The 14420-nt window shown below is 39.2% G+C and overlaps 1 protein-coding gene across 1 annotated transcript in view; it reads left to right on the top strand.

The window, feature by feature from the left end:
- The window catches only part of Pdi (protein disulfide isomerase), a 168654-nt gene extending 154586 nt beyond the window's left edge, over positions 1–14068 (top strand). Inside the window, exons 8-10 of the mRNA XM_067147785.2 lie at positions 4237–4365; positions 4454–4543; positions 13113–14068. Of these exons, the coding sequence (XP_067003886.2) occupies positions 4237–4365; positions 4454–4543; positions 13113–13163 (270 nt within the window). The 3' untranslated portion in view covers positions 13164–14068. The remainder of the gene's footprint in view (positions 1–4236; positions 4366–4453; positions 4544–13112) is intronic.
- Positions 14069–14420: the final 352 nt, after the last annotated feature.

Raw genomic sequence — 14420 nt, 5'->3', positions numbered from 1 at the left:
ATGTAACAGCATCTTGAGACACTCATTCCAACACGTGGCGATTTTCTTCTTTCTTCTCATGGAGTAGAGGCTGAAACTAACAAACAGCTTTAAAATATGCTGTAATTAATGATGGAAGAATACGTAACTTGTAAAGAAATCTGCCAGGCTCGTTGATCCAACTATAAGCGAAGGGTGGCTGGTTTTACTGTCAAATAATTGATTTCAGAAGTAAGCATGCCGGAGTACACAGTGAATATCACGTCGAAGTTCGCAGCACAACACAGCAAGATAAGAGCACAGCCGAAGAATCGAAGAGCAGAGAACGTAGAGAGCGTTTCTTCTGGAAACACGGGTTTTTATGCATATCCAGGGAATGGGGTGTGGCACTATAATTGTCCGTATTTGGTCGACGTCTAGCGTTCAATTCTCGAAAGTACTTCTGCCTGAGATTTAACGTGTGCTGTCCACGTGTCCAGGCGACCTTGGCCTGCTCCCCCAGTGTGTCACGTGGACCAGCTGATCGGAGAAAAAATCAATACATTTCTCCCCTGCCAATAAGACCGGTTTTGAACTGTTGGAGCAGTCTTTGTAATACAAGGCTGGAGAATATCGCTCGCGCTAATGAAATAAAACCTTACACACGCAGATACAATAAATGTTTGTTGTAGTCCAAATTTGACGCAGATACAATAAATGTTTGTTGTAGTCCAAATTTGAAGGGGACACTAGAGAAGGGAATTACTTCAAAGGATTTAGTTACAATTTTCAAAAAAAAAAAAAAAAAAAAAGAAGGGTTTCATACATAATCATCTCTTCCTAGGGAAATAGACATAAAACTTTTGAAAAAGCAACTGTCTTTTTTTCTACGATGATTATAATATTTGGCCACAATTACAAATCAAACACCTCCAGGGAGTTTTTACAAAAACCTAATGATCCTAGTGAAAGAGGAAGGGGAGGGAAAGGAGGAGGATCAAAACAACAAGGGCATGAAAGGAAGAGAGTTTTTTTTTTTTTTTTTTTTTTTTTTTTTTTTTTTTTTTTTTTTTTTTTTTAAAAGAGGAATTCTGAGTGCGCAATACTGGAGAAAGCTCATCCGCCAATTAGTGTCCAAATTTCAAAGCTTGAGAAAATTCTGTTGGCGATGTCCACCTTCAGTCCACATAAATTAATTTGCAGAATGTAATTAAAAGGTAATTTTGATAAGTAGAAAGTAGTAAGAATTTAGGCGCGAAGCAAGGCCTTTGAAAATCAAGAGTGTATTAACACCCAACACGCCTGAATGCCTAAACGTTTTCCAACAATTTGCATGTGAACTGTTTTAGCTCACCCAAATCTGACGATGTAAAGTTTTCCAGCTGGATAGGAATGGAAACGGCTGGTGTAAAGCAGACACGAGACGATAGTATGTTGAGAGTTGCAGGAGCGGAAAGACGGGTGAGCACAAAGTAAGGTTAATCCAATTATACGTAGCGGTATAGATGACAAAAGCAGATAATAATAATAATAATAATAATAGTAGAGAGCATATAGTCCAGTAGAAACATAGATATTGCCGAGTATATGGAGATGTAGATGCGATGATATTTCCAGAAGCATGTAGAAACGTAGATCGAGGGGTTATGGCGGGAGCACGTTACAGAGGTCTTCACTTGTTACCCTGAGCTGGGACCCTTTACCATATGTTACACACTGGGTCAGCGTGCTCTCGGACTCACATAGGCAGGGGCACCACTCCCTCAGCAGGGCTGCCTCTAAGAGGGTCTCTACCTGTTACCTGTACCATAAATGAACTTGGGTGCTTTCCACCCCCAAGTGCTAGGCACTCAATTCTATTGTATTGACTAGCAATAACACCTTGTTTGTTTTACGATACTTGGGTGAATGCTATTGATATATTATCAGTGTGTGACACAATATCCATCACTGAGGAACATTTTCCTTCAATTTCTCTTTCACAGTGACAAGTTAAGATGCCTCTTATCCCAGAAGACATTGCAAGAGCAGTGGCATTGTTGGATGATGGACTCAGCATGTTCTAAGACGGTTTTGTGAAGTCGGTACGTACTGCAGATGACCTGGATCAGGCTGTCGGCAATCTGCATCTGGTCACCCAAGTCTTCAACGAACGCCAAACTACAGTCGTCCTAGCCAGAAATGTACTGAAGGCAGTAAGAAATGTCACTGTGACTGTGAGGACTGTCAAACATAGACTTCAAGAAGCCAGTTTGACCTCAAGAAGAACTGCAACTGTTCCACTGCTTACCCCCATGCACAGACCAGCTTGATTAGTTTGTGCATGAACATCAGAATTGGACTGTGGAGCAGTGGTCACTGGTACTGTTCACAGATGAGTCGCAATTATGCTTCCAGTTGGTCATTGATGGTAAAGAGAAAGTTTGGAGAAGGCATGGGGACACTCCGCTCTGTGACGGTATATTTATGTTACATCAGGTTACAAACCCTCGACTGGCCAGCTCGCAGTCCAGACCTCAATCCCATAGAGCATCTATGGGATATGCTTGGCCGAAATATCCGGCATCGCAGCTTTGACACCCTCGATGAAATGCCGGCAATACAACTAGGAGAGTGGGCGCTCATCCCCCTGGAAACGATCCAGGACCGTCGAGCTAGCATGCTTAAAGAATGTAGCCACATTCATCACCAGAGGTGATAACACCCGATGCTAAGGCAAGATAAGTATAGTGTCATCAGGAAAACTTTCAGTGGTATGTTCATAAGTTTGCTCGTGTAGTGCAGTGTTAAATGAAGGTAATGATATTTCCATAAATTACAGCATCTAAGAACTTCTTCGATAGACTTTTAAAAAAAAAAATTGAAAAGAACTTTGGTAATCGGTATAAAGTATGCAGAGCACTGGTTAACTTCATTTTATAATACGTTGTAGGAATGAAGAAAAAGCGAGGCGTAATATAAATACAGTTTTTACTCTTAAATGAAGATCCACTTTTTTGTCTGCCAGTTAATTTGATTTTCACCAGGTTTCGAATGGACTAACATTAAATTTTGTAGTTGTAAATACGTAGTTTTTTTTGCTGGTGAGTATTATATATTATTATTGCAATAATTAATGTGGTCAAAAGTTCCATTCTTGGATTCAGGAGACGATGGAGATTGGTGCCTAATGCAGTGGTATACCGAGAAAGTGGGTCAATAATAGACACAGTGAGAAAAGGAAGAAGTGCCTTTTTCTGTCATATATCAAAATGAGATGAAACCAGGCTATTCAAACAACTATTTTCTGTTGGAAAAGTAAAACAAAAAATAATTGGTTCAAGGAAGTCCAAGATGTATCAAAGTGCACTGCTACACTAGGGCGAAACACTGGTAATTTCAAGATTGAAAAGGCCTAACAAGCTTTAATGTTTTCAAGTCCAAGATGATTTAGAAGAGTTGAGTATTACAATGCAAATAGAGAAGAGAAAAGTATTCTAAAGAAGAAACACGTAAGACTTAATTAAAATCTTTGCAACGAAAACAATATCATATCAAAGAGAGGGCAGCCAGGTCGGAAAGAATGAAGAGGTTTTGGGAGAAGAGGACAACGAAAGCTTAATTTCCAATGAATTCTCTAAAGACTGAAATATATATGTCACAATAATCCTTTAACCATCTCCAGTCACCCGGGTGCAATAAAAGAGCGCTCTCCATCTTTGTCTATCCAGGTACATTTCTTCTTTCTCAGCTTCGTGCCATTTCACTCCTCTTCCTTCCAAGTCCTGCTTTGCTAGACTGATCCACAGTTTGCCTTCCAGTTCCTTTTCTAGCCATTTTCTTGCTGTTCTCATTTGATCCATCCCTTTTACCTGGCCATACCATTTGAGCCTTGATATTCTTACATTTTCGTTTAGAGACTGCTTTATTGTGTATTATGTGGACGTAAAATACAGTATGTAAATTATTATATAGAGTATTTAAAGTATTAAGGGTACAAGTAGTAATCGGTTGATGAAACCGCATAAACATATCTGTGGGAAAGGGCTGCCAAGAAGGGTGTAATTTTGTTGGTGTGTATGACATATTGAAGCAATCACTAACATAACCACTTTCATCTTTACTGTTACCAGACTTAATAATGCTGGACTCTGCAAGGTTTATGGAAGGAATCACCATTTAAGTTCCTGTGCTCGTATGCTTGTATAACTTTTGTATATGACTGCACCTGTTTTTTTAGATAGTGCATGTAAACAGAGCAAGCTGGTCAAATTAATTTATTTTCTTTCTTCCTTCTAGCTCGGTGAGAAGTTCAAGGATAATGACAAAGTAGTTGTTGCAAAGATGGATGCTACAGCCAATGAACTGGAACACACTAAGATTGTAAGCTTCCCTACCTTGAAGCTTTATACCAAGGGTGATAATAAGGTATGAGTTTATGCATTCCAGGATGTTTAGATCAAATAAATAAGGAAAATGTTGATGAAGCTTGTTATAATTATCTTCTTGATTTCAGGTTATTGAATATCGTGGGGAGAGGACTTTAGAAGGTCTCGCTAAGTTCTTAGAATCTGGTGGTCAGTATGGTCAGGATAGTCCAGACGAGGTAAGATGTACTTCAATTAAAGTACAGTAGAAGTCTGCTATAGCAAGAACACCGTTGTAATGATAGGCTGTGGGTTGTTTTTATATATACATATATATCCCTCAAAAATTCCAATATTAATATGTGTAATATCTTAGAGGATGGTTGCCCAGTTGTACTTCCTCTTAAAACAATAATCATAAACACCCCAAATTTCAGGCAGCTGAAATGAAATTCCTACGCACTATGATCCAGAAAACCAGGAAAGACAAGATTAGGAATGAGAAAATTAGAGAAGAAGTAGGAATAGATGATTCACTCCTCAATAAGATTCAGATATCAAGACTGAAGTGGTTTGGTCACATGAAGAGGATGCCAGTAAACAGAAATGCAAGGAAGGAATTTGACAGAAAGGTAGAAGGAAGACGACCCGTGGGAAGGCCACGAAGGAAATGGATAGATTTAGTTAAGAGCAATGTACTGCTGAGAGGTCATGATTGGGACAAGTTTGTGGAGGAAGAATGGTACAAGGACAGGATGAGATGGAGGAGGCTCATATACCACACCCGGGAAACTGGAGATGGTTTAGGATGATGATGATGATGATGATGATGACCCCATTATTCTCCGAGGTCATTTTCACTGTTTCCTCAGTTATGAGTAATTTTTCGTGTTACTGATATTTATACCATCTATCATTTATATTGAATATGACCATCTTTCATGTCAGTTTCTCGCTACTTGCATTAGCAACTTCTCTCAGACTTTCGAAGGGGATGTTGTAATCTACTAGTAAAACATGTTTTCATAATTAGTGCATAGATAACATGGCCAAATCAGTTGTAAGCTCATTATTAATAAAGGCTGAGGTAAAAGATTGCTTAATTTTAATGGTCCAATAACAGACCATTTGTATTAGTATTATGAGCCCAGAAAAGTCAAGACAGCGTCCCTACCCTGTGCCCATGTAATTTAAACTCTCAGAAAAAAGATCAGTTTTGTCAGTTTTTGCGGTATAAATAAACAAATGTATATACATATTCCAGAAGGAGTTGACTATCACATGAAATCAATTAAAAATGCGTACTTTCAGCATTGGAAATAAAATCAGGCTGAAAAATTGGTACATTCTGGTATCCTTGTTCACGCACATGAATTTCTAATTTGCTCAGAAAAGTTGGGTAGTTTTCAGTCGCTGAACAACAGAATTACACATTGTTATTCCCAATACCCAGCTTTGGTATGGTAACACTCAAAACATTCTCCTATGCAAAGACCTACTCATATTTACGGCAATATATGGGCGTCATTTTCTTTACAGCACTGCTGGTGTTGTGTTTGGACTTGTCATAGCAAACTTTGCATGTACGCTGCGAGTGTCCTTCCATCCTCACGCCCACTGCAGTTATTCCGTGTGAAAAATAATCTCTACATACTAGCCTTCCCGCAGATGGTGCTCAAGATACTTCAGTAATTTCAGCAGCAACACTGCTCACCAAATCATCTGCCAAACATTCTCAAAATTTTGATAGGGGAAGAAAAAACAGGCTAGTTCACAGGAACAGTATCTTATTTCCATTGTGTTCCCGTGCTTCTCACCTCCCTTCGTCTTTTTGCGACTGGTTCTTCTGATGATGAGGGGCTTGTAGATTTTTAATTTTCTTCTTCACAGTCACTTTCATACAGATCAGAATCCAAATTACCGAGCTCGATAGCTGCAGTCGCTTAAGTGCGGCCAGTATCCAGTATTCGGGAGATAGGTGGTTCGAACCCCACTGTCGGCAGCCCTGAAGATAGTTTTCCGTGGTTTCCCATTTTCACACCAGGCAAATGCTGTGGCTATGCCTTAATTAAGGCCACGGCCATTTCCTTCCCAGTCCTAGCCCTTTCCTTTCCCATCGTCGCCATAAGACATATCTGTGTCGGTGCGTAAAGCCAATAGCAAAAAAAAAAAATTCAAATTGTTTACAAGTTCTGTAATAATCTGTTCACTTATCTGTGGTCTGTATGCAAGCATAGGATTTCCTTGTACTAGGTCCGGGATCCATATCTCAATATCCAGTATAAATCGACTACTTAAAAGATGATTGCAGATTGCTGACTCACTAAGACTTTCATTCTAAATCTGTGAAGTGATATAATCCATCATTAGAACACGCGCATAAATTTGAGCTTATCGAACCAGAGCGTGCGAGGCATACGTATGTCAGCAATTAGATCTAGCTTAGCGCAAATGGCTATGAAACTTTGTCCCAAGGTTGCGCCCCCATCACTGTCGATAACACCACCTATCAATAGTAAAGGAAATCAACAACACGTTAAAACAAAAGCTAATTCGATAACATTAATAGCTTTCGAGAGACTGAATTTAATCATTTGTGGTAGTAGTATCGCAGTCTAGTAACCCAGTCGCGATGGTCTATTAAGAGGAAGGTTCATCCATTTGACAGCTGAAGCAGCACTAGCACCTCTAGCGGCGAGGTAGAGGAAACTTGCTAGCAGACAACAGGGAATGTCTAAAATGGTCATAACTTCTGAACCATTCATGCAAATAATGTCCTGACAAGGTTATCGTAATCCTCATGAAATAGTGGAGGAGGTCAAACCATTTATTTCGATGAAGAGTTCGAGGATAATATTGAAGTATTTATTTAATTTTAAGATTTTTGTTACCACGGACTATAAAATAAAATCACTTCTAGAGGGTAACCCATTGGAAATAGGTATATACCATCGCAGACTTTTTTTATACGGGTTTCTATGCTCTACAATTCGCACGCTTTATACTTGGGGTCTATCGTTTGATGCAACATAAGCCAAGAAAGCAAGTGACCGACCTTTTTGTCTCTTTCTTCGTATTTACTGTATATTGGATCTGGGATACTGTATTTCACGAGCTTCAAAATATATTCAGAAATATAAGTTACTAGCACGTAATAATGTTATTGGTTTTACGTCCCACTAACTACGTATTTGAGCACCTTCACCACCGGACTGAGACAGGATCACAAGCATTGCTGACTAGGAAGTATTGTTATGCCGTCACAGCAGCAAACTAACTGGCTATGATGATTGTTGCCGTGATTGTCCTTATAATATGCAAAATAATAATGTTATTTGTGTTAAATCTCATTAACAACATTTATGGTTTTCTGAGACACAAGGTGCCATAATTTTGTTCCATGAGAGTTCTTTTATGTACCAACAATGTTGCTTAGGCTTACCTCTCTGGATCTTTAGGAAATCTAAAGAAAGACAATCCCAGTGAATTCTTCCGGTTATTGACCAATTTATAGCACCACGAGTTTCCGGACTCTTATTTTAATCAGTACAGCTGTAGTGAACGTACAGCGTTTCCTCTACCTCGCTGCACTGTAGTCGCATCAGATGAAAAATATCGTCAGAGCTTCGCTACTATGTAGTATTACAAGGTGTTTCCCGTGCTCGCATATAAACATGCGCACGCCACGCTGAGGCACTCGGTCTTGGCTTGGCAGCCGTTCAGAATGGAGCTCCCGTTGGATGTTACCGCCAAGTGCATGGATGTCAAAAATGTTCGTAAGTGGTGTAGAGAGTTTGCAGCCAGTTGGACTGAAATTCAAGATGAACAACGTAGCGGGGAACCCTCAATTTCCCTCGAGACAGTCATTAAAGGTTGAGCAAATTATGCGTGAAGATCGGCAGATCACCCTGGATGATCTCTGCACTTTGGTTCCTGAGGTTTCCCAAAGCGCCACTCACAGAATTTCTAACGGAAAAGTTGAAATACCGGAAGGTGTGCGCAAGTTGGGTGCCAGCACCGACGACGAGTTGAAAGATGAGGTTCACAACCTGAACAGCATGGTGGCGAGCTGGTATGACCTGAGCACACAAAAATTGTCACAGCGTCTTCAAAAATGCATCGACCAAAATTATGATTATGTTGAAAAATAGCTAAATGTTCAAGCTGTAAAATGATTTAAACCATTGTAGAAATAAATGGGTCTATGTATTTGTAAAAAAGATAGGAGACCTTATTTTTGGGATTACCTTCGTACTAACTGCAGCACTCAGGCGCACACCGCGTGGTAGTAATATTACTACCGCCGGGTGCATAGCATTAATAACTAGGTACTAAAATTAAATTAGAATAATACTGCTTACTAAAATGAATTTAGTGTTGACGTCATCAGAGCACTGAGAGAAGTTTGACAACAGTAGATGTACAGAGTAGGCCTACTGAACAAAATTTGGGAAGAGAATGTAATATCCAATGACTGGAAGCATGGAGTCATCATACCATTGTTGAGAAACAGGTGATGGGAAGAAATACACCAACTACAGAGGTGTAACTCTGTCACATGGCCTCAAAATCTATGAATCCATCCGTGAGAGCAGAATTAGAAAATACGTTGAACCTACACTTGAGGTGGAACAACATGGATTTAGACCTCATAGATTATAGATCTCATTTTTGACACCGGAATGCTCTGTGAGCAGTATTGAGAGAAAGATAAAACACTTATAACTGTTTTTCTGGACATCGAGAAAGCCTATGACCATGTACCATGCAGGCATATCTGGGAATGTTTGAGACATAAGAAAGTGCCTGATGACATCCTAGCATAACGATTATATGATGAAACTAGGTGTATCCAGGTCCAGGACAGAAGGTCAGGTTCTTGTGTAATGACGAGTGGAGTCCAGCAAGGAGGTTGTCTTTCACCATTCCTCTTCATAATCATAATGGATGAAGTTTTACAAACTGTTAAAAGAAAGAAGTACAAGCTAGAATACATCTTTGGCATGAATCTTTTATAACCTTAGGTCTTAAAAATCAGCAAAATCGTGGTGATTAGAAATTCTCCAATTTTTCATCTAAGAATTGGAGATGAAGAGAGAGATATTGTAGATTACTTCCAGTACTTAGGTAGTATTCTGTCCTCAGACAATACCATACATGAACAGGTTAGTAACAGAATACAGAAAGCTTCCACATTCTATCATGCTGTACGTCAAATAGTTTGGGATGAAACATTTCCGTTAATTTCCACTGGATCAACTGAGTCATCTTTGAGAAACAGAAATGAAATTCCTCCATTCTCACCTACAAAACACAAAAATGGATAAAATATGGAATGTGGATATCTGACAACAGCTTGGATTGGAAAAAAAGCTTGCTGGAGAGCCTAGAAGTGAAGAGATTGGGGACCGATGACCTAGATGTTAGGCCCCTTTAAACATCATCATCTCAGTGAAGCGTGAAAAGAATGGATCCCCACAGGATTTTTGGTGCATATTTTGACCACACTGTTCCTGGGAAGAAACCAAGAGGAAGACCTCATGGTATTTGGGAGAAGCAGATTTTCAAGGACACTGACATAGATATGTAAACTGGCATCGCATATATGAACATCTTCGGATGGACAGGACAAACTGGAGGAGGCTCGTACAAAACCGCACCCACCTTACTGGAGTGAAGAAATTATGATGATACATCTCAAGTTACAGTAGTGTGCATCACTGATTTCAGAGTTTAGTTTGTATATTGTTGTCTGGTTAAATTTCGGAAGCCACATCAATTGATAGCTGAAAATTAGGTTAGGTAACACTTTTTGAGTAAAGAATCCGAAGCATTTGCCACAGAAGCCTCTGGAGTGATACTTTTACAATTTTTATGAATGAAATTGAACATGCACATTCACTTAGTATTGGAATTAGAAAATTACCAATGATTAAGCCACAGTATGTAAATCATTTGAGAAAACATACGTTTTGAACAAATTGATTGCACTTTCATTCCAATTTTAATGTTTCTTTTGTTTTCTTTTACGACATGAAAAATTGGATATAATGACAATCCACTATAGCTAGTAAATATTTTATCCAAGAATTCTTGCTGTAACAGACTTCTGCTGAACGCCGTTCTGTTGATTACGAAACTCTAAGCATAGTTACAAGGGCAAGTCAATAAGTATCTGCAATCAATTTTTATAATTCATTACAAAAAGAGTACACACTTATTATTGATACCAACATAGTCACCCTGCTTTTCAGTGCACATAGTCCACTGTTTCACAAGCTTTCTGATACCCTCTTCAAAAACAGTTTTTGGTTGTGCAGCAAGCCATGTATGCACTGCTTTCTTCACCTGTTGATCGAAGCTGAATCAGCGGCATCTTAGAGCATTTTTAAGTGGACCAAACAGGTGGTAATCCTAAGGGGCGAGATCGAGACTGTACACAGGATGCTCCAACACCTCGAAACGCAACATCTGAAGAATTTGAGCAGTGTGGGTGGCAATATGTGTATGCGTATTGTCGTGCAACAAAAGAATTCCTTCCAACAATCGACCTCTGTGTTTGTTGCGAATTGCAGGTTTCAGCTTGTTTACCAGCATATCACTGTAACGCTCACTGTTTACAGTTTCCCCCCTTTCCTGGTAATGTTCCAGGATTGACCCTTGAGAGTTCTGAAACACTGTGAGCATCAGTTTTCCTGCAGAAGGTTGATTCTTGAATTTCTTTTTTGACTGGGGATCAGGGATGCTTCCATTCCATGCTCTGACATTTGCTGTCTGTTCGAAGTGATGAACCCATGCCTCATCTCCAGTAATCGGTTTCAGAAGTGTTTCACCTTCGTTAGCATGACAGTCCAGTAGATGCTGACAGATTCTCACACGATTGTGCTTCTGCTCTTCATTGAGTTGTTTTGGAACCCATCTTGAACAGACTTTGTGAAAGTTAACACTCCAGTAGACGCGCGAAAAAAGTCACGTCATTGGTCGCGCGGATGACAATTGTGATCCGTACTTTCTTTGTGATATAAGGCTATTCTATACTATTTATTCAATGAATATGATTATGCATTGTGAAAATATAATTATGCATGTATTTATAAAAAATACCTGAAAAATTACCGGACGTTGTGATTTGTCTCACTCCCTCCATAACGTTTTTGAGGTACCTCACTGTATGATTCATTCAGCCATCGAATTATATTCTCATAGTTATCCATTTTGTACTTATATACCAATAATTAATTTAACGGAGTAGATATATGCAGATGAACCAAGATTAGACACTGTAATAAGAAAACAAAGTCAAAAGAAGTCACGCTAGTGGTCGCACAGATCACAGTTTTGATCTACAAGAATAAATTGCTTTATAACGCAACAACTATCAGTCAAGGTTAGCAGCTACTGCTTTATCAGAGAGGGGATGATATGCAAGGAAGGTACACAGATGCTCAAGTTCAACAGCCATACCTGTTTGGTTGCTTAGCTCTGTTTAGTTCACCTGACTACATGTGGAACAGTGGGCTTGTCAAGGACTCTGAGTGTAAGGAGAGTGGCATGATGGCAGGAGTGTGAGAGAGTAAGAACTCGGTCATGCCATGCGTGTTTTCACACGATGTATTTGTCAGCTTTTAAGTGATGTATAGCGTAAAATAAACATCCAGTGAGACTTTAGTGAATTACCAGAGAGGTGTTGTTTAGACCAGATTCAACAATACCAAAAAACAGGACCGAAAAAACTAAACGGCTGGATCACCCGCGCGACTACTGGAGTGTTAAGCCTGTTATGCACGATTTCATATGCAGAACCATTTCTAATGTGTATATGGTTCCGCCACATCATCGAGTCGCTCATCTGTTATTCAGGATCATACGTATCATGCACTTGTTCAATATTGGCATCACTTATGGCTGCAGCTGGACGCCCGGATCTTTCCTCATATTGGCATCACTTATGGCTGCAGCTGGACACCTGGATCTTTCCTCATCCTTCGCGCTTGTTCAGTTCACTGGTAAACACTTCGCTGTTGCAAAACATTGTCCCTGTATTGTGCTGAAAGTCTTCTGTGAATTTCCGCTCTTGGTACTCCCTCAGACCACAAAAAATGGATTACGAAACGCTGTTCTTCCTATATGGGTGATTTGAATGTGTTACCATAGTTTACTTCTGTAGAATAAAGGGTGGCTGAAATAGCAAAGACATATGATTGAATAATTGCTACGGCTGATTCTAATGTTACTAGTAGTATTTGGGCGATAAGTAGGATAGAAAGCATTGAGAGCATTAAAGGTCCTGTATTCCCTAGTAGGATTAAGAGAAGGTGACCTGCGATTATGTTAGCGGCTAGATGTCCAGCTAGTGTTCCTGGGCGGATAATATTTCTAATTGTTTCAATACAAACTATAAAAGGTATAAGAACTGGGGTTGTTCCTTGTGGAACTATATGAGCAAACATATGAGTGCAATTAGAGAGTGACTCGGCCATCTTTAAGTCTCAACAGCACCAGCTGTACTGATCTGATAATGCTGAAACCTACCACAGACGTAGACAACGATGCCATGGGCTAGTGAGCACACAACCCCTAAGAGCCAACCTAAAGACAATTAGAGCAAAATTTCAGGTACTTATTGACTTGCCTACATAGATACTTATTAGCAGGAAAGTGCAAAGTGCCAAATTTATCAACAGTAGGTTATTGATTTAAAATTCTGGTGAATCTTAGAATTGGATCTATTCAGTAACTCGGTTTTGATTCTGCTGTTTTGTTGTTTTTGACAACTGCCTGATAGCTAATATTTTGATTTTGTTGCAGGCTGAAGAGGAGGATGAAGATGATGATCTGCCACGTAAAGATGAGCTGTAGTGTGTTATGGGAGGGAGTGTTTGACTGAATCGGTGCCATAATGGCATGGTGGACAACAGCTGATCTGTCCTCATATTCCAATTCAGGAAGAACAGGCGTATATATGTGTTGTCAAGGAGGAGTGAATTGTGGCTACTTAACAATATGTTGTGAAAGCTTCTATATTAAAAGCTGCAAGCTTCCATATTAAAATTTTAATGTTTTTCTAAGTATTAAAAGGCCAAGTGTGTTCGAATGGGGGTATTTTGACAACTACATATGTTCCACTACTTGTTTTGTTTCCTGAAGCTCTTGATGTGTTAAAACTGATGCATTCCGAATAGATAATACCTGCAGCACAATTCAGGGTGTGACTTTAATATTCTCCCTGTTATTTTCATAAATGAGAGATAGAGAATGTGAGACAATATATATTTTTAGGGATGGGGTATCTTAACATGAAATTACCCTCTCATTCATTACATCTTTGTGCGCGTGTAAATGTGTGTGTGTGTGTGTGTGTGCCCAGTCTTTGGCATAATCATAATGCTCTCTTGGCTGATTTAAGATCTTGTCAGAATTTCTTTATGATTACTGGGGCAGATGCTGTTTATTTGAACATTAAGTTATTCTGAAATGAAGACATTGTTTAAGGTTGTAATATTATCGTAGTTACAATTGTGGTGTTTTTCTTTTTTTTTTTTTAACATCTGTGATCAATTGCATTTGACCATATTTTATATACTTACATTATGTCTCCCATGTACATATATATAAGTTTTGGGATAGCTTAGTGGTTATGTTACAGTATGTAAATTGTGAGCCAAGGTTGTGGTGTCGCCACCTGTGAACTGGAATATTGGTGGCAGATATTATGGCAGATCTACAAGATAAATTACTGCTATTAAACCAATTTTTTTCCATAAGTATGTCTTTAATTAGTACCCTATGACTTGCATGCCATTTCAGGCCCATATCCTTTGCACTTCAATTTTGATTACTTATTGTCAGGTTAAAACTAGTGTATCTTCACACACTTCAGCTGAGCCAAAAGCATTCTGTTTATATCGAGCCTTTTCCTGTACTCTGTCTGTAATACCGCATGAAAAGTTGATCCATTAAGATTTGTATACATTGGAATCTCGGTAGTACATTCTCTCTTAGAACGTTTTCCCACTGAACACGGCGGTTCTTATGGGTTACAGTCCTAATGCTATTAAATACCCAACACGTTTTCCCTTCCTGCTTAAGATGATCAAACTTTTATAGTCTGTTTGA

The sequence above is a fragment of the Anabrus simplex genome, chromosome 5 (genome assembly GCF_040414725.1).
Source record: "Anabrus simplex isolate iqAnaSimp1 chromosome 5, ASM4041472v1, whole genome shotgun sequence".
NCBI lineage: Eukaryota > Metazoa > Arthropoda > Insecta > Orthoptera > Tettigoniidae > Anabrus > Anabrus simplex.
This window is presented reverse-complemented; position numbering and strand designations above follow the sequence as displayed.